We start from the raw sequence: 22,021 nt of genomic DNA, 5'->3' as shown, positions 1-22,021 counted from the left end.
TCTCTGCCTCAGCTGCTGTAGATCATTATGGACTTGGCTGTGGAGTTCCCCAGGCTACTGACCTTGGGGGGTGGGGTGTATTTTAATTTGCCATCCCTGGCACTCACCTCAGAAGCAGCCCAGAAGCTCATGGCCATTATGACAATCATGGACTTAATCTAGGTTATTCATGGCCCACTGAAAAGTAATCACACATCTGAGTTTTTTTTTTCTCAGAACAGTGACCATGTGATCTGAATGTTGGGATCAGATCATGCTCTGGTGACTTTTATGCTATCCACTCTGCAGGAATAAGACCTATTCAATAAGTCTGTCCCCTGATGGGCCCACTGGGATTCCAAAGGGAATTGAGGGTTTTACCTGAAACTCTGCTGCATGGTCTTGCTGAGAATGTGGCCACCAGAGGTGGTATTCAGCTGGTTTGTTCCGATTCGGGCGAACCAGTAGCAGAGATTGCAGGTGGGCCCGCCCATCAGCCCCAGCTCTATGCCACCCTATTTAGACATGGTTTTGAGGCCGGGTGCATGCGCGGAAGGCGCGCATGCAAAGTTCATGCGCCGAAGGCCAGGCACATGTGTGGAAGGTGCGCCCGAGCATGAACCAGTAGCAACAAAGTGTGAAACCCACCGCTGGTGGCCACTACCTAGAACAGGATAGTGCCCATGCCACCTCTCTTGGCCCATCACTTATTTAGGGAAGAGCTGAAGGCGCTAAAAAGGGTCGAGAGACATCTAGAGCACCAAAAGAAAAGACAAGGAATGAATCCAATTAATCATGAGAGCTTCTATTGAGGCCTACCTCATGGTTGTAAGAGTGGAAAACAGATATATTTCTCCACTCTTACTTTATCTACAGAGAATTGCCTGGTGGCCTGTGTTTAAAGTTGTCTGGGCCCTCCTAGGTAAGGGTAAGGGAGGGAGGGCTGAGGGGTTTAACTTTACAGACATAGGGAGGAATTTACAGTTAACAGATAAAATTGCTGACTCATTCTCGGTTGGAAGTCCATGGGCGTGCAGGTCTTTTGGAGAGTTATATAGGAAGTTTGTTCCTGTTGGAACCAAGGAAGTGGAAAGAGCTCTTAGGACTGTAAGGATGACCACCAATCAATCAGATCCATGCCCCTTGTGGTTGGTCAAGAAGGTGACATGTGGATGGGTTCAAACAATGGTTAATTTATCATTGACAAAAGTGGTGTTTTTGGCACTATTTAAAGAGCTATCATGCCAATTCTCAAGAAGCTATTTGTCCAGTCTCTCTCCTCCCCTTTCTAGGGAAAGTAGATGAGGTGGTGGTTGTGCTATTGTACTATAGCTTCAGAGAGTTCTGGATGGGACAGATTAACTGGATCCCTTCCACTTAAATTTCAGGTTGAATATGGGACAGAAATGGCATTCGTCAAATTTTTGGATGACTCCTCTGGCAGGAGCAGGATAGAGTGCACATCCATCCTGGCTCTTCTTGACCTCTCAATGTACCATCAAAGCTGGTATCCTTTTCAGTTGGCTTTGGGAGCTGGGGGTAGGGGGCATGCATTTGTGCTGGTTCACTTTCTTCCTCCAAAGCACATTGATAGGGAGCAAGAAGTCAAACCCAACGGGGTTTTCTTTGTGGGGTGCAGCAGGCCTCAGTACTCTCTCCACTTCTAATATCTACATGAAGCCACTGAGTAGCTATGGAATGAATTATCTTAAGTATGTATATGATACCTAATTGTACATTTTCACGAAGTGATGCTGTGGATGCCCTTTTGTGGTGGTGGAAGCTGTGGGGTCTGGATAGGGAACAGCAGGCTTCAACTGAATCTCAGTAAGACAGAGCAATTGTAGGTAGGAGCCTCTTCTTTATCTGAAGGCTTGCCATGTTTGGTTTTGGATAGGGTTACACTGCCCCCGACAGATCTGGTGCGTAATCTGGGAGTCCTTCTGGACTCATGACCTTTGTTCCTGCCTTTGCTCAACTTCATGTTGTGTGCCAACTGCACCTTGTCCTGGATCAAAAGGTTCTTTTTTCTATCATATATGCCTTGGTCAACTCCCATAAGGACTACTACAATATGCTCCGCATGGGGCTATCATTGAAGAGTATCCAGAAGCTACAATTGGTGCAGAATGCAGCAGTATAAGCAGTTTGGGGTACTCCCATGACAGACATGTAACAGTAACATCTCTGGTACACAAGATGCACTGGCTGCCAGTCTGCTTCTGGGTCCAATTCAAGGTTATCATCTTTAAAGTGCCTCATGACATGGCACCAGGCCATCTGAGAATTGTTTTGTCTCCATTTCATCAACCTGTCCCACCTGATCAAGCAGGGAGGATATGCTGAAAACCCAATTGGCTAAAGAATTACAATTACAAACTGCAGCTAATTTTACAGCTTGACATAATATAGTAAAAATGTAATTATGACTTCAAACATGATAATTTGTTCCATTCAAATCAACGAAGTATTTTCATTTCTCCTGCTATATATATATTTCCTATAAAATGCTACCGTTCTTTTATCTCTCTAGTTAGGAGAGTATAAGAAAGTTTTCAGATACTGAAACTGAATATACCCCAAAGAATAGGATACTTAATATTATTGTCAGGTTTTTCCAACACTCAAGAATTAAAGCTAACTTTTAGTTCATTTTCACAAAAAACTCAGTCATGATAACATGTACCTCTATTGTGGGATGTGTATTATGCTTGTAGGCAGTATACAGAGGAAACTGGATCTGAAAGATCTTTGCAACACAAAGCAATAGTTTTTCCTTCTCCTCAGTGCTCCATATGCTAAAGGTATCAGAACCTTCTGCAGATTCTTCTTCTGTCAGGATACAAGTTCTCCCAGAATCTATTTTTTCTTCTGTACTTTTGTGTCTATCTTCATTCTCTTCTTCTCCACGAGTTTCTCTTTCTACATTCAGTGGCTCATCAGATGCATTATTTTCCTCTTGCCATGTTGAACCTAAGTTAATAGTGCAATGTTTACACAGCTGGTCCCGAAGAGCCTGTACTTGAGCAATCACTAGATTTATAAGTGCACACACAACTTGGTTGAAAATCTCCAAATGCTTATATTCCTTGAAACAGCATAGACACTGCCTGTTTAAAGAAAGGTAAATAAAAATTAAAATTCAGAGTTCTACAAATAACTGTGCTAACTACTTTAGATTATAAGTGAATTAACATGGCATCCTTCCAATTTTGCTGAATTACATTTTCCAGCATCCCTCACTACTTTATTGGGACTTGTGAGTTCAGCAGTTTCTATAGGGCTACATGTTGCTGAACTACATACTCATAAAATCTGGCATTGCTAATTTATATATGTTTTAATTTAAGGATTCTTAATTTATATATTTATGATTTTTATGAAATAATGCAAATATACAAATATAATTCAAATCCTTGGTATTTTAAAAACTGTAACATTAAACTGTGTATCTTAAAATAATATGGATTATGTCCAATACTACACAGGTAGACTTGTAATAGCAATAGCAATTAGACTTATATACCACTTCACAGAGCTTGCCAGACCTCTCTAAGCGGTTAACAGCATATTGCCCCCAACAATCTGGGTCCTCATTTTACCAACCTCAGAAGGATGGAAAGCTGAGTAAACCCTGAGCCACTGAACTCCTGGCAGTGAATAAAGTCAGGCTGCAATACTGCATTCTAATCACTATGTCATCACGGCTGAGATTATTTTCAATCTTTCCCATTCAATTGCACCCTTCTTTAGAGAGCCCACTAAACTACCAGAGCAGATTTTAGAAGTATGGCTATCTATTCCTTTTTCGGTTGCTTTTCTAGCAGACAACATTAGATGCAAGTGATACTTCATTTTAAAAAAGTGAGTTTTTCATAACAACTTTCTCAAATATGCTAAAAAAAAGTCACTTCATGTATGGTGCCTATAACACTGGAAAGAAGAGACATTTCATGCTAGTTTTTACTTTTTCTTTGTATAAGTGAGAGTCCAACGTTCCCCTTTACCTCAACATTCTGTAAATAAAAAGCATGGGGTTCATCTGTTGTGCCCAACATAAATTTTTCTATCAGCTACAGAAACAAGATGCAATTCTGTTATATTAAACAGGCACAAAAAAGCAGTCAGTGACACTGATGGCTGCACATACTAATAACCTACATACATGCCAATAACTAATACCATTCCATTGAAACTATAAAGATACAATTGATTCATTTAAAATATGCTCAACTGTGAAGGGAATAGTGACAAACATTAATTGGCAATGATTCTGAAATTACTTTGAAACTGCTAGCAGTGAAAACTCTGCTCAGATATAGAAAATTCTACACTGCCAGTTATTTACAACACAGCCATGAATAGATGCACTTGCAGGCCACATATTGACTTAGAAAACCACACGTTTATATATTTACTTTTATCAATATATTAACACATTAAAATCAGATAGAAACGAGATATAATTAATATATATTAAAAGGCAGGTTTTTAAGATGTTGAAAAAATTCAGACCAAGACAAACCACTTAAGAATTTTTTCAACCTTTAATAGAACATATAAGCAGTTTTAAAAATGTAGTGTCACACAAACTGAAAAACTGATGCAAGTCTACAAAAAAACCCAGATTTATAACAGCTCCATACTAACAGCCCCATACTATTGTACTTTTACCAAAAATTTAAGCAAAAGTTACCATGTAAACCAAAATGATTTATGTTTAATACAGAATTACATAAAAAAATGAAAGATTATTTTTATATCAACTTATCCATATTTACTACTTTTACTATTCAGATCGCCTGTACACACACACACACACACACACACACACACACACACACACACACACATCCATATAGATGCACCATGAATATGGGCTATTTAAAAACAGATTTACCTTTGCGTCCAAGAATTGATATAAGCAAAAATCTTGAGTGCATGCTCCTTTCTGAGTTGCAAGCCATCACCACCATCAGTATCTGATACTAAAGAAAAATAATGGTACTATTAACTGTCATGAAGTGTTTAAAGTTTTTTATATACTCTTTACTAAAAATAAAATGGTTAAATAATGGCAATTTAAATGTTTCAGGAACATTAAAAATGTTGTTCCCATATTTTAAAGTTTTAATGTTTTTCAACATATTAAGATTTAAATTAAGCTGTAGGAAAGTTGTGTCAAACAAATGGGACCATTAATATACTTGCAGACCACATATTGATTTAGAAAGCCACACATTTATTTATTTTTATCATTATATTAAGACATTAAAATCAGACAGAAATGAGATATCTAGTGTATATTAAAAGACACTTTTAAGATGTTAAAAAAATAAAGACCAAGATAAATCACTTCAGAATAACATATAAGTAATTGAAAAACAAATAGAAATCTTTTAGAGGTAAAATTAACAATAAAAAACTAGAATAATGTGGCTGCCATGGGTGATTCACTTAACAACTACAACTGGGACTTCCGTTGTAAGTCAGTATGCTCACATTATGTTTTGCTTCACTTAGCAACAGAATTCCAATTCCAATTAGGGTTTTTAAGGAAGTACTACTTATACCATGTTTTCCTGAAACTAAGACCTCTCCGGATAATAAGCCCAATTGGGCTTTTCAGCGCATGCGATAAAATAAGCCCCCCCCCAACTACTTACGCATGTGCAGCAGGTCCCGCCATTTCCTCTCGTTGCTTGTTGCGCAAACAACACGATGTGAGCAGGCAAGTCCAGAGGGGGAGAAAGGGGGGAACATGCCCCACACACCCCACACACATTTACCGTACCTACCAGTACATTGATGGCTGCCGCAAAGAGCGGCAGGCCAGAGACCCACTTCGCGCCCCACTTCCCTGCTTAGCCACCTGCCCCATTTAGGGATGGAATGGGTGGGAGGTGGGGTGGGGGAGAAGCGAGACGCGCATCTTACCTTTCCAGCTCCGTCGTGTTCCTTGCCATTGTGTCCAGGGAAGCACATTGTAAAAGAAAACATATTTGCGAGTTCAATCAAACTTCTCGAACTCGCAAGTTTTCTTTTACAAATTGTTTCCCTGGACACAATGGTGAGGAACGCAACAGAACTGGAAAGGTAAGACACATGTCTCACGGCCCAATACGTCCCACCCCACCCCAATGGTAACAGCAGCCTGGCTGCTTCCCTTCCCCGCCATCTCTTTATCGAGAGGGGTGGCAGGTGGGGCGGGGGAGAAGTGAAAGCGTGGAGCGAGACGTGGCTCCCCTTGCCGTCTCTTCTCCCCCCCTCGCCGGATGTGGCAGGGATCCTGCCCCTTGCTTAGCCACCCACCCCCTTTAGGGATACAATTTGGGGGTGGCAGGTGGGGCGGGCGAGAAGCAGGATGCGCTTCTTACCTTTCCAGCTCCGTCGTGTTTTCACTGTTGTGTCCAGGGAAACACATCGTAAAAGAAAACTTATCGTGAGTTCGACATATCGGCGCAGCCGCGAGCAGCAGGACGCCAGCTGTGCCGGTATGATGAAGCTCACGGTGGTGCTGCAGTTAGTGCGTGCAACGGCACAACAAGCCTTGCAGAGTCCTGTTCCATGAGGCAGGGGTGGCAGCAGGACACATCAGGGCAGTGACAGCCAGCCGCTCGGCCGGTGCGAAGAACAGTGAGGGGAGGTGACGGCAGCAACGGGACATCCAATCCCACACTCGCCGCCTCCATCACCCCCAGAATAATAAGGAACACCCTCCCCCCGATAATAAGGCCAAGCTCTTATTTCAGGGTTCAAAAGAAAATATGACCCTGTCTTATTTTGGGGGAAGCACAGTAAGCTAAAGTGAAGAAATGTACAAAATGCATTAATTCCTGAATGGAGAAACTCATTCCAGTCCAGAGGATTTAATTATAGAAGCTCTTCCCAAAATGACATAGTTCAGAAGGAGAAATAAACATTTCAGACTTCTCTGGAATTTTTAATGAAATCAATACCTTTTGCACATCCCTAAATGCAGAGCTATTGCGTCCTGATGTGTGAATGATACAGCAAGCAGTTGGAACTATAGCAATTAACAAATTCAAGCTAGTATACAACCTCAATTACTCTAATGTCCTCCTTTCATGTCAATGAAGACATAATTCTACAAAGCTCATGTTACAAGACTGAAGTTAATTCGTCTCAAAATAAATTGGGCTTAAAATTAATTGCAATACATAAAGTTGGTTTAAACATCTTGTTTCTGATTAATCACAGTCCAAGATTCGGGCACAAGAAGCTAGACATAATCTTAGCTTCCTGATATACTTCTTCATAATGATGAAGGTCTACATGCATTATGAATCTTGGTTTGATGATATTAATATGATATTATTATTATTATTATGCCTACATGCATAATCAAGCTTCTTATGCACAATACGCAGTGAGTTAAGTTCTGTATCATACTATGATATTCAAATGTAGATACCAACTACAGGTAGTTCCTGACCTATAACCATTCTTTTAGTGACCATTCACAATGGCACTGACGAAAGTGATTTATCGCCCGGCCGCCCTGTTTAGGGTGACCCGCTCCCTCCTCCATCTGTAAGTGCGGGATGACCCCTTGCAGGGCCGAGCTGAGGATTTTGTGCAGTATCTGTATGACAAAATCACTCAGATTCGGGAAGGGCTGGCCTGACTGGGTATGTCCGGACGGGATGACTGAGGCAGGTCTTGAGAGTGTTATCTGGGGGGAGTTCGATCCTGTGGCTCCCGAGGACATGGACAGGGTCCTGGGACGGCTGAACGCGACCAAATGTTTATTGGACCCGTGTCCCTCCTGGTTGGTACTGGCTTCCCGGGAGGTGACACGAGGCTGGCAACGGAAGATTGTTAACGCTTCTTTGAGTGAGGGGGTCCTACCGGCCGCTTTGAAAGAAGCGGTTGTGAGGCCCCTCCTCAAGAAGCCCTCTCTGGATCCGGCTGTTTTGGCTAACTATCGTCCAGTCTCCAACCTTCGCTTCGTTGCGAAGGTTGTTGGGAGTGTGGTGGCGCAACAGCTTCCCCGGTACCTGGATGAAGCTGTCTATCTAGACCCGCTCCAGTCCGGCTTCCGGCCTGGCCACAGCACGGAAACGGCATTGGTCGCATTGCTGGATGATCTCTGGAGGGCTCGGGATAGGGGTTGCTCCTCTATCCTGGTCCTGTTAGACCTCTCAGCGGCTTTTGATACCATCGACCATGGTATCATGTTGCACCGGCTGGCGGGGTTGGGAGTGGGGGGCACCGTTCTGCGGTGGTTCTCCTCCTACCTCTCTGACCGGTCGCAATCTGTGTTGACAGGGGGGCAGCGGTCGACCCCGAGGCACCTTGCTTGTGGGGTGCCACAAGGGTCGGTCCTCTCGCCCCTTCTGTTCAACATTTATGTAAAGCCGCTGGGTGAGATCATCCGTGGCTTCGGGGTGGAGTTCCATCAGTACGCTGATGACACCCAGCTGTACATCTCCACCCCAGGCCACCCCAACGATGCCCTTGAAGTGATGTCCCAGTGCCTGGAGGCCGTGCGGGCCTGGATGGGGAGAAACGGGCTCCGACTCAACCCCTCCAAGACCGAGTGGCTGTGGCTTCCGGCGTCCCGATATAGCCATCTGATGCCATCGCTGGCTATTGGGGGTGAATCACTCGCCCCCACGGAGAGGGCTCGTAACTTGGGCGTCCTCCTGGACGCACGGCTGTCTTTAGAAGATCATTTGACGGCCGTGGCCAGGGGGGCTTTTTATCAGGTTCGCCTGATACGCCAGTTGCGCCCCTTTCTAGATCGGGACTCCCTACGCACAGTCACTCAGGCACTCGTCACTTCCCGCCTGGACTACTGCAACGCTCTCTACATGGGGCTCCCCCTGGGGTGCACCCGGAGGCTCCAGCTGGTCCAGAATGCGGCCGCGCGGGGGATTATGGGGCGACGAGGCGCTCCCTTTTGACACCTCTCCTGCGCGAGCTGCACTGGCTCCCGGTGGTCTCCCGGGTGCGCTTCAAGGTGTTGGTGACCACCTTTAAAGCGCTCCATGGCTTAGGGCCGGGATATTTACGAGACCGCCTTCTGCCACCAATAGCCTCCCACCGGCCAGTACGCTCGCACAGAGTGGGCCTCCTCAGGATGCTGTCCGCCAGACAATGTCGGCTGGCGACCCCCAGGGGGAGAGCATTCTCTGTGGCAGCGCCCACCCTCTGGAACAACCTCCCCCCAGAGATACGTACAATAACTGACCTCCGGATTTTTCGTCGGGCCCTGAAAACCTATTTATTTCAACTAGCTGGGCTGGCTTGAGTTAAATTTTAAATTGATTTTAAATTGGATTGTTTTAATTTACGGCCAAAATATTTAATTATTTTAAACTGTTTTTAAATTTTGTATGTTCTGTTTTTACTTTGGCTGTTCACCGTCCTGAGTCCTAAGTGGAGAAGGGCGGTATAGAAATTGAAACAAACAAACAAACAAACAAACAAATAAATAAATAAATAACTGTTTTTCACACTTACTACCATTGCAGCATCCTTGTGGTCACATGATCAAAATTTGGATGCTTGGCAAGAGACATTTATGAGTGTTCTAATGTCTTGGGGAAATGTGATCACTTTTTGCGACCTTCTGACAAAGTCAATGGGGAAGTCAAATTACCATATTTTTTGGACTATAAGACGGATTCCCCCCCCAAAAAAAAGTGGGTGGAAATATCTGTGCATCTTATAGAGCGAATATTGTGGCAGGTGGGGAGGGGGGTTGGTGTGGCGCCGAACAGCTGTTCTAGGCGGCGGGGATCGCTGCCATCGCCTATCACCACTGCCTATTCAGTGATCGGTGGCGAATGGGCAGCGGTGGCAAACAGGCCATGGTGAACGGGCAGCAGCACACAAGAAAGGTCGTAAATGAGGCTTAACTCACTTAACTGTCATGCTTACCATGTTTCCCCGAAAATAAGACGTCTTATATTTTTTTGAACCCTGAAATAAGCACTTGGCCTTATTTTCGGGGAGGTCTTATTATTTTGGGGTGCATGGAGCAAGACAGGGCTCCTCGTGCCATCTTACCTGATTTCTCCCTAACCCTAACCAGAAGAAATGGCGAGTACCAGGGAAGGGTTTATTTTTGGGGGAGGTCTTATTTTCTGGGGAGGTCTTAATTTCTGGGGAAACACGGTAACAACTGAAATTTTGGACTCAACTGTGGTTGTAAGTTGAGGACTACCTGTACTCTAATGAGGGGGGGGGGAGAGAGAAGAGATACAACTAGTCCTCAAGTTATGACTGTAATGGAGCCTGTCCATGATGATTTAATTGTTTCAATGGCCATAAAGGAGACTGCATGACCAACCCAATTTTATGACTTTTTGTGGTGATTATTAAGCAACCACTACAGTCGTTAAGCAAACCCATGGTACACTATGGGCCAGTTTTATCAAAAAAAAAAACAAAACAGACACAAATGCAGGTTTTCTGCAAAACTGTCATAAAACATAGTTATGTGATTGTGGGACATAGCAAATGACTCTAAATCCAGGCCAGTTGAGAAGCATATTAAGTGTGGTCACATGACCGTGGGGGGAGGAGAGGCCTGACTATCTGAACTTTGAATCCAAGTCATAAGTACCTTCCAAGTAGGTCCATCATAACTTAGTAGGTCACCAAGAGATCAGTCATAAGTTGAGGACTATCTGTATTAAGTTTGTGAAACTGAAACATAGAAAAACAGATCTCTATCACACTAACAAAATATCCATGAAAATATTCTGAAGGGTGAATCTATTCAGAAGTACTTGACTATCAACCAAATACTGGCTTCTGACATATTTATTAAGAACGAATAATCATACAGAATTATCTTGCTGAAAGTTATACACAACTACATAAACAAAAAGAAATCCTGGAAGTTTTCTCTTTAAAAAAAAATTATCTTAAAACATTTAAGAAACAAAATAAATAATTACACAGAAGAAAAGAAAATGGACATATATGGAAAATAAAATTTTCCTAAATAAAAATAAATAGTGGGTGTACTTCTGCTGGATTTGATGGGACCAGCAGATTGGAGGGAGGAGATCCCTCAAATAACCATACCATGAAGGGCTTTAAAAATCAAAACCAAAACCTTGAATTGTACATGGAAGCAAACTGTCACTTATGGAACTAAGGTATCACATGTGCTGCTCTAGTGGCATGTGTAACTGCCTGTACCACATCAATTTGTATCAACTGAAGTTCTGAATACTCTTCAGGGGTAATACATGTAAAGCGCAATCGTTTAAAAGTACAACTTCAAAGTCCAGAGCTTTGGAAGCTTCTGTCCAACCACCTCCTCAATCACATCCTCTTCCGAAGTTGTCTAATATGGTAGAATCTAGCTATGGTTTTATGATAAGGGGGTGAACCAAGAAGTGGTTACCCTTAAATGGAACAATTTAAGAAGTGGAAGAACCACCCCTCACACAAGGAGAAATTCACCATTACCAAAACCCATCCATATGACACCCCTTAGTCAGCTTTAACTAGCTAGGAGGAGCATGGATCTACAGAGAAATGACCAAGCTCACAATCCTATGGGCCCTGTTGTTCCCCAGGCCCAATAAATTCAAATTAATCCAGGATAGCGGGGCAAGAATCTGCCCAGGAACCTCCTTAAGGCCTCCAACAAGGCTGACATCCAACTGAGAAAAAATTTGGGCAATTCTGACTGACAGAGGTTAAGCAAATTTCTCCATACAGTCCTGTAGGAGGATCTACAAGTCCTCTCTACCCAAGAGGGCATGAATCCTCTGAAACAAGGCTTTGGGGCAGCTATGTGCTGACACAATAAAAGCAAAGAAATATTGCTGCTTCACCGTCATCTCTACATAATAGTCTTAATAGCAGCTCTACCCCATGTTTGCTTGTTTGTCCCTTCTTGAGTGCCAACAACACTCTAGATGTCTCTTCTCCCAATTTTTTCCATGAATCATGGAGACTGACAGAATCCATAAGGGGCAAGATCACATAGCTATGATCTGATCCAAGGCCTTGGACCTACAACCTGTTTAACGACCAAAGTTACAACAGCCTGGAAGTGGTGCTTTATGATCCATAAAGTATATCTAGCCCTCATAAGACACTCCCCCCACTATGGACATGTGATCATGATTAGGGTGCTTGGCAACCTTTCACACTTAAAACTGCCAGGTGCCCTTTGCAATCTTCTGTGCTAGCTTCCCCAGAAAATCAGTGGGGAAGCTCGCAGAGAAGGTTATAAGCCACTGCCATCTGCCAAAGGATTTCCCCTCCCTTCCATGCATGGGGCGGGGGGGGAGAGACAGAAATTCTTTGTTAGGCTGCAGAAACAAAGCTCAGATCTTCGGAATTCCCACTTCGCATGCACTCCCTTCTGTGTATAGAGGGGAAGTTGCCAGTCCTCCTTTGCAAGCAGCGGTTTTTCTCTACTTAACCACAACTGGGAAAGCCATCACTGCAGTTGTTCAGCAAGGCGATCATGTGTGCATTTTTCTCAACAACTGAGATTCCAGTCCCAATTATGGTCACAGGTTGAGCAGTACTGTATTGTAAGGTTACATTAATGGAATCTTATATATCTGAAAGAACTTCTCTCCCATGCCCTTTACAGTCCAAAAACAAGGGTGGGTTTTTTTCTGAACCTGTTGCCTTGCCCATATTCCTGCTAGAGACTAAGCTTCATTTTATCTGATTGTTCCCTTGGTTGTGTTTCATTGCTCCTTTTCCCAAGGTCATTCCCACATACCATTACAGGCAGGAAGGCTGGTACAGTAGCAGAAATCCTAACTGATTCCTAGAGCCCAAGTTAATGAACAGGATCTCACCTCTGCAATCTGTGAAGCATCACTCATGAAAGCCTTAAATAATTCTTGCATGACAAGTGCTACACCACCATCCCTGCCCTCAGGTCTCAGTTCAGTTCACATCCCAAATCCAGCTGGATACATTTCTGGAAGAGGTACTCCCTTCTGGACCCAGCCTCTCAATAATACATATCAGATTAAATCACAAATGAGAGAGGCTTTATTACAGGCCAAACTGATATTTAGTAGCAGCAGCCAAAAACTAAGGCCTCTGAAGGTCTGCTGGTCAGGTATATGGGTTGAGTTTGGGGAGCTGAAAGACAGAACCAGTATAAGGCACCAATTTCATTTTCCCTAAGAACGTCCCATTCACCATATCTCACACAATATCTATCCATGCCTGTCACCAACATTATAACTGCCCCAATTCCACCCCTGGCTCCAACATCTCCCAATCCAACAACCCCCCCCCCACCAGGTTCAAAGGCAAGGAATAATTGTTTCATTTATTAAATAATGAATTGAAATATAAAATTAGACTTAAGGAATAAAATTCACTACAAAACTCTAAACTTTAACTTATATCACTTATCATTATTCCTAAAAAGCACATGATCTTGTTAAGAAATAAAAAATGAATATTGAAAAACAATATTAAGTTCTAAATTTCTTCCCCTTCTACCTGACTGATCTCATCAAAATAAACATTAAAACTTCTTCCTGCTTAAACCTGTATTCTTAAGTATCTGACATGTGATATATAGGGAAGCCATTCTTGTTTAAATTCAAATTTCTCTTCTTAATGTTAGCTTTTCTAGAATTTTCTTACGAAGAAAATTCTTCCAATACTATCTAAATGCACCTGACAAAAAATCATAATCACTGAACATCAGTTTAAATCCTGTTAATCCAATAAATAAATTGTCATTCGTGGCACACTTATTCAAGAAAGTATGTCTAGTATTATGTGAATACAGCCTCAAATGACTACTGTATCAACAAGTTGATCATATCACAATTACTAATACTACACTACATGTAGTCCTCGACTTAAAACATATCATTTAATGACCAAAGTTACAATGGAACTGAAAAAAGTGACTTATGACTGTTTTTCAATTTCAATTTAATTCAATTTATATGCCGCCCCTCTCCGAAGACTCAAGACTTTTTCACACTTATGACTGTTGCAGCACCAAGGGAGACATGATCAAAATTCAGACTCTTGGCAACTGACTCATATTTATGTCTTATGGTCATGTGATCACCTTTTGCAATGTTCTGACAACTAAAGCCAGTAATGCAGTTAATTCACTTAACTACAGCAAGAAAGGGCGTAAAATGGAGTAACACTGTTGCTAAGCAACAGAAATTTTGGGCTTAGTTATTGTCATGAGGACTACCTGTGCAGCCATAGGTAAAACTACACCATAGAAAGACATGCAAAATTTGAAGTACACTGTTCAAACATTAACAAAGCAAAAGTAAAAAATATCATAGCTTTGGTTGCATTCACATATTGCAATGTATGATTTGTTTTTATCATCAACAACATATGTATGATTTCTACAACATGCTATTTTCTATGGTTTTCTATTCAAACCATAATGCTAGATTCAAACATATTCTAAGTCAAAATCAATCACACAATAAGTTAGCAGAATGTATAAACTCAATGTTATCTGCAAGAATTTGAGCAACAGATGATTAAAGTTAGTTAGTTTATTTGAATATTGAAGTGCTCAATATTAAGGTCTTGTGGAGTCCTTGGTGTTTTCTGAGCTTGGTTGTTTGCTTGTAGACACTTTATTACCTGACTAGGTAATATCACAAGTATGGATGATGTGGGGTTTGCTGCCTATTTGTAGCTTGCCCTCTCAGTATTGGTGGGAGGTGTGGTTTTCTCCTCCGTAGTTCCTTGATTATGGTATTGTTTTCTTTGTGTCTATTGACAGCTGATTTTTCTAAATACAAACTTCCAGGAATTTCCTAGCATTTTTGGATATAGCCTGATATAGCATGGCTCACATTTTCCCAATTGAAATTACAGTGGAATCTGTCCATCTGTTGTGAAATTAAGGAATTTTCATAGGGTCTTCTGACTGAAAATCAGTGTTCATGAATGCATTCTCCTATCATCTGCTTGTCCCACATAGGTAATAATTGTTATATAACCTTGCTCTGTATGTTGTAAAAAATAGGTGGGATTTTTAATAGCTACCCTCATTTTTGGTGGGGAAATGTTGATTATCTCTATCCTGTTGGGTTTCATAAAGGTGATCAAAACTTCGGTTTTTCCACAGGTCTTGGGGCTAAGAACTTACTGCTGCTCTCTTCTGTAATATGGTAATTAATTAATATAAAGTTGTATTTCTCTCTGGCATCACTCTGGTGTTTTGTATAAGACTGCAGTATTACGTAAATAAATTACAAACTATAATACTTTTAACTTAAGATATACCTTTATATCAATTAGGGATATAAACCGTTCAGAAAATATTTACAGCTGAACGAATCTCCAGATGAAACCGAGTCTTATACCAGCTTGGTAAGTATTCTCTAAGATGAATAAATGTCTTTAGGTATAGATTAATATAACACGAAATGGAAACCTTCATGAGTGGCTAATTTTGAGAATCTTGTACTTAAAACTATTTCAAAAGTTTACTATTCCATAATTTAATTAACTAGTGTATATAATACCCATGTGACATTTATAATCTACTCTCCACCCTACACATTCTTACCATACATATAGAACAAACTTTGTTTTGCTGAAAAATTTGCAGTTGGGATTTAGTATTGTTCATTTATATGTAAAAAAAGCCCTATTCTCAATCAACCCTCTGCTATGTGTTGGTATAACTTTACTCAATCTCTTGAAGCAAATGTTTAGTAAGACAATTAAGAATTCAAGAATTTATAAATTATTTAAAATGAAAAATTTGCTGAAGGTCAATACCACTGCAATTTACACTGTTTATATACAGATATAATTTTTAAAACTATAACTTTGCACATTGTATAAACTTACATTATACAAGTTATGCAAAATCTGGACTGTGCCAAATTTATGTCAAATCACAGTGATAAATAAAATTTCCATGATGAAAATGATGGAATTCAATTTACCATACTTTCATGAACCCACATACCCCGCCCTCCAATTTGATCATTAAAATGAAGTTTTGCTGTAGTTTTTATTTACAAATAAAATGTAATCCTACATGTTACATGTGGCCTTTACAACGTTTTGCAGTTTTCACAGGTCACACTGCTGATATCTATTAGCAAAATAAATTCAGTTCTCATTTTTCATGCTGTTAGAAAAAAATCAAAACTCTATTTGATACAAAGTATTAGAATATTATAGATTATATAGAATATAATCCTGATTATCAACCCTTTAATAAGTGATTAACAGAGGAAGATCAGAGCCATTATTATTGGTTACAGTTTTGGTTTTTACTACAGTCTTTGACTTATAACTATTTGTTTAGTGATCATTTGAAGTTATAACAGTGCTGCAAAGTGATTTACAACCAGTCCTCATATTTATGACCATCATAGCATCCCCACGGTCACATTTTCAAAATTTGGGTGCTTGGCAATTGGCATGTATTTATGATGGATGCAGTGTCTCGAGTTATGTGAGCATTATTTGAGACCTTTCCAACTGGCTTCCAACAAACAAAAGTCAAAAACCAAATTTGTTTAACTGCAGGAAAAAAGGTCATAAAATCAGGCATAACTCACTTAACAACCCCTCATTTAGCAATAAAAGTTCCTGTCCCAATTGTAATTCTTAAGTCGAGGACTATTGTATATCATTCCTTGTACTATGTTTTTATTCTGTATAATTCCTAGTGCTTATGGAGTGTATTATAAATCTAACAAATAAATGCTTCTGAAAGTTGTAAAGCACTGTGAAGTGGTATATAAGTATAAGAGCTATTGCTATCAGATATTATTTTAAATGTAGCATGGGTCATAAAACTATTCAGTGGCTGGTGTGTGTGTGTGTGTGTGTTGTGTTTTGTAGTCTTCAATAATATTTGGATGAATTTACAAGCCTGGTTTAAAAATACTATTTCAAGGAACACTTTCATAACACATGGGCTGACCAAATGATCTGGACTCTGCTTTACCTGAAACATACCTAGTATGCTGGATAAGAAGTTTATCCTTTAAAAAATGCAAACTGGTTTATGAAAAGACTAAAGATTGTCTGTAGTTAGGTGTGCCAGAAAATATACAAAATCATTTTATTCTAATAAAGAATTTTATTCTAATTAACATTTTATAAATTACTGCAATTTGCAATATTTTTGCCAGTTTCCTCAAAAAATGCTCTTGGAGAAAATGGATTCCCTCAACGAGCACTGCAAAAAATATCAAAAGATCAGGTCTGGTCATATGATACCTTGATTTAGAATCACAACAATTTACAACTATAATTCTGTGCTCAATTAGTTGTAAATCAAGAACTATCTGTATGGGCTTTTAAATGTTACAGAGAGCACATTAGCCTGAATTTAAAAAGAGATCAAAAGCTAGTGTAATTTGGTATAGTAATGGAATTACATGCTTCCCAAAAACTGACCGTCATTAATTCTAGTGCTGAATTAATTCTAAACATTCTTCAAAAGTAGCCATATACTATATGTGTAACAGTATTTTTAAAAGTCACCTCAATCTTATGAGCTTCAAAGAAGCATATACTGGTAGTCCTTGATTTACAACCATTCATTTAATGGCCAAAGTTACAAGGCCACTGAAAAAAGTGATTTATGACTTTTTCACACTTACAACCACTGCAGCATCCCCATGGTCACATGTTCAAAATTTAGACACTTGGCAACTGATATGTATTTATGAGAATGGCAATGTCGCAAGACCAAGTGATCCTCTTTTGAAACTTGTAACAAGCAGAGTCAATAAGGAAGCCTGATTCATTTAACAACCATGTTACTAACTTAACAATTGCACCGATTCTCTTAACAGCTGTGGCAAGAAAAGCTCACTTAACAACTATTTTGGTTAGCAATGGAAATTTTGGGCTCAATTGTGGTTGTAAGCTGAGGACTATCTGTACATGCCCTTTGTGTTCAAACCATTTCAATATCAAAAACATTTATCTGGAGTTGCATATCAGTTTTGAAAGGCAGTTGCACATCTTAGAAAAAGGTTGCTTTAAGGACTTGTATATAATTGCAACATTATTGCCTTTGAATCAAAAATACTGTGGAATTTTAATGAAGAAAATACCGTAGTATGTGAGCAGTTAAAAACTCCCAAAGCGATTATAAAAACGAAAAGCAAAAACTGTTTGCAAGTACTCCATAATCTTCAAAGTCCACAGATCTATGGAAATAAAATTGTATGGTAACTATTCTTAACATGACTACTGAAACTGGGGCATATATTTTGACACTTAAGGAGAAAAATGATTGATCATCTATAATTATTTTTACAATTCTATTACAGGTACTCTTAAATATGATTTTAAAAAATTCTTATATACTTTAATGTAGAAACATTAAAATATATAATGTGCTCAATTAGAGTTGTAAATCAAGAACTACTACTAAATCAAAAACAAAAAAATGTGTTTTCTTTTAACGCAATTATTATTTTGTTATTTTTATGGGTTCTATCTTGAAATAAAATAAATTCTCAACTAAACAATACTCTGAAAATATTCAACTGGTAATAACCAGTTCACAACACTATATACTAAGTGATCCAAGATACAATGAAAAGTGAAGAATATTAGTCTATTGTAGCCAAAAATCAGGAGGAATATGCATCTTGGCTAACAAATATTAAAAGGCATTGTCACCTGCAGCTCAATTCTTTAGATATATAAACCAGATCATAACTCAGTTTAGTCACTCCATTCATTTGATGTAGTTCACAAATGCAAATAGACCTCAGTTTACAACCACAACTGAGCCTAAAATTTTTACTGCTAAGCTAGACATTTCCTGACTTTTGCTCCATTTTACAACCTTTTTTGCCATAGTTAAGTGCAGTAACAACTGCAGTTTTTAAGTTATTAAAGTTAAGTGAATCTGACTTCTCCACTGGCTTTGTCGGAAAGTCACAAAAGGTGATCACATGATCCCAAAACACTGCAACCATCATAAATATGAATACGAGTTTCCAAACATCTGAATTTTCATCACGTGTCCCTGGGGGTGCTGCAGTAGTCATAAGTGTGAAAAATGGTCATAAGTCACTTTTTCCATTGCTATTGTAACTTCAAACAGTCACTAAACTAATGGTTGTAAGTTGAGGACTACTTGTGCTTATGCTGTTTAATCAAGCATATTGATCTCGAAAGGTGCTATTAGATTCCTAATAATTGATCCAAGCATATTCAAAAAATCCCTCAAGAACATAAAAGAACATAAAATTTAGAATAACTGAAATGTTTCAGTACTGTCTTAAACCTATTAAAGTGGTCTCAAATCCACTAAAGAGACACTAAATATTGCAGAATGTGGTAGTTATTTCTGGTCAACATGCAGAGGACTGCATATCAATGGACAAAATCTGGGAAAATATACGGTAAATGCCAAATAATTGGAAGTTGTACAGCTATAAAAGTTTCTGAATTCAAATAGCAAAGAGCCATTATTTCAAAGTATGGCCAATCTCTCAAAATAAATTAACAATTTTCAAAAGTAAGATCTCAATAAACTTGGTTGTGAAATTCTTATCTACCACCATTATATATGAATCTCATTACTAAGAACATTTTTCTCCATCAAACTATAGCCATACTAACACAAACCATATAAACAACTTACAATTAGAATTACATTAGGCGTACCACAGATAATTCTAAACACTGCCTACAATTCTTGAAACCAAGTCATCAGTAAGATTCAATAGCTGCAAGCAAATCATACCAAACGTAACTTTATTCTTTTACAGTTTTGTTTCTACCTATTCTCTTTCCCAGAGTTGCAACCTAACCGGTTTCTTTTTATATCACAAATTAAGGCAGAAAGCACCCACTCAAGCATCCAAAACAGTTTTACACTAGATAAATCATAAAGATTTTTGACCCCCCAAAACATTAAATATCTAAGACTTACAGCCCAAATTCTACATGTTCTTCCCTAGAACTAAGTCATAGTTGCGATTTACTCTAAAATCTGCAAAAACTATTCTGCTTGGAAGGTAAATTTTCACATATTTGTCTTGTGAATAACACAAAAGTTTGGAAGCAAGGCAAATATTTTTTTTAAACTTAAAACATAGAAACTACTGCATCAATATGTAGAGAATGGGTGGCTTTATGCTTAAAACATTTAAAGAATATTTTACAGCATTAGAAAGCACCCTAACATCTTCCAACAATGTAGAATCCAGCAAAAAATAAAGCAGAATAGAAATATATAAAGTTAACTACTTTTCCACAAAAAACCTTTTTTCCAAAAAGGAAAGATTACTCCACTTTGAAAGTCTTCCTATCAACCCCACTTAAGATCCTACAGCTCTGCAGGTGCGAGAAGTGAGACTGCAACCATAGCTTTATTCCTGGCGTGCCCCAAACGTCTCATAATCCAGACCGGCCTCGTTTGTCTGCAAGCTCATCCGGAGCACAAGAACTAGGCCGCGTTCTTTTAAAGCCGGAGGATGCAACTGATAGGAACCTACTGAAGAGGAAAAGCAGAGGAAAATGCAACCCAGTGTTGATTTCGTTCACCCCCTTACCCAATTTGCACCATTTAAGGCAGAGGATCTTTCTGTTGCTCATATCGCCAGTATCTCTCGTTTGCAGATACCCTGTTTGCAAGATGAGAGAAAACGAGGAGAGAGGCGGGGGGGGGGGGCAGAAAGAGCATCCTTGTCCTCTACTCCTCCTCAAGGCAACGCCATCCCATGCTTTATTCGAGAGGAAGCGCCGACTGACTTTCCAATTGGGCCTTCTCTCCGCGCGAAGTGCCAGGGCCTTTCCCGTATGACCCTTTCACTCCTAGCAAGCCTTTTCAGCCCTCTTCCACCCATCCTCCGCTGAGAGAGTGGAAAGAGGGGGCAAGGAGACCCGGTACCGACAGTCTCTTCCCCTCCCTCCTCTAGAGTAGTACCAACAACAACCCCTGAGTTTTCTAGCCGTAGTAACGCGAGCCGGTTCGTGCAAAACAGGCCGGGGAAGGTGGTACGAGATGCTTTCCCCCTCTCCTCGTTGATCAAGGTTTTCCACTTACTCTCATTTAACACCTCCAGCAGCTCAGCACAGCTCTCACACATTGTTCATTAAACAGCAGCAGCCGCCGCCGCCTCCTCCTCCCGACCATTGATTGATCCGCTCTCGGTCGCCGCTGATTGATTGATGGCGAATGGGGGAGGGGGAGGGGGAGAGGCCGGTGGGGTGGGGGGATGGGTACCTGAGTGTGACAGAAGGGGGAGGAAAGGAAGGAATAATCGTAAAGGGGAGCGGGGGGAGGGAGAAGACGGGGTTGTAAAAGTGATTTCGGGATAGGAGGAAAGATGAGGAGGCGACAGTCTGATGCAAAAGAGTTTGGCGGCCACCGAGGAACAGGAGGAGGAGAAGGAGAAGGCGAGTCACTCACTGGCTGCTAAGGCCTCTACGTGCCGCCATTTTGCTGAGGGGGAAAGGCGGAGGGAGAGAGAGGAGGAGATTGCACGAGGGAAGGAGGCGGGGCGAGAAAGGCAAAGGGAGTGCGAAGACCGCGCGCGCAGGTTCTGTTCTGGCTCGGATATTTCCGGGCAGAACGGCGGGAGGCGAAGGGAAGAGAGGAGGAGTTCTTTCCTCGGGGCGTCTGGGGGCGGCGCGAACAGAATGAGGAAATAGTGCAGTTGGGAGGGCAAAATGGCGGCGAGGACGACGTCTCCGCCCCCGTTTCGTGCAAGGCGGGAGGCGTTCGGCTGCCAACGTCACCGAGGCTCAGTGGTGAACACCGTGGTGGGAGGGCGAAAGTCTTCGAGAGAATTCCGTAGTCTTTAACATAAGAAGAGATGCATTGTCCAATCAGCTGTAGAGTTTTTTTTTGTATAGCACTGTTGATCATGTGAGTAAATAGAGTTTGAGTGTAGATAAGGGGGAAAAATCCTTTGCTGAATTAGGGCAGGTTTGAGTCAGTCTTAAACCACGTTTGTCGGTTTTCTCACCACAGTGCTCCATTTGAAGACTATTTGGATAACTATTAACATTTTCAAATAGAGAAAAAAATAATAATTAAAGTAGAAAGAGATAACAGTGAAAAATAAAGTAA

General features: G+C 40.5%; 1 protein-coding gene across 1 annotated transcript in view; it reads right to left on the bottom strand.

Annotated features, from left to right (window-relative positions):
* The window catches only part of USP34 (ubiquitin specific peptidase 34), a 161,701-nt gene extending 140,306 nt beyond the window's left edge, over positions 1-21,395 (bottom strand). Inside the window, exons 1-3 of the mRNA XM_070932221.1 lie at positions 20,993-21,395; positions 4,880-4,967; positions 2,666-3,089 (exon numbers count right to left, since the gene is read on the bottom strand). Of these exons, the coding sequence (XP_070788322.1) occupies positions 2,666-3,089; positions 4,880-4,967; positions 20,993-21,035 (555 nt within the window). The 5' untranslated portion in view covers positions 21,036-21,395. The remainder of the gene's footprint in view (positions 1-2,665; positions 3,090-4,879; positions 4,968-20,992) is intronic.
* Positions 21,396-22,021: the final 626 nt, after the last annotated feature.

The sequence above is a fragment of the Pituophis catenifer genome, unplaced genomic scaffold (assembly GCF_029215685.1).
Source record: "Pituophis catenifer annectens isolate HBS135680 unplaced genomic scaffold, rPitCat1.0.hap2 SCAF_1, whole genome shotgun sequence".
In the NCBI taxonomy this organism is placed as follows: Eukaryota; Metazoa; Chordata; class Lepidosauria; order Squamata; family Colubridae; genus Pituophis; species Pituophis catenifer.
The sequence above is the reverse complement of the archived record's forward strand: the minus strand, read 5'-3'. Positions and strand labels throughout refer to the sequence as shown.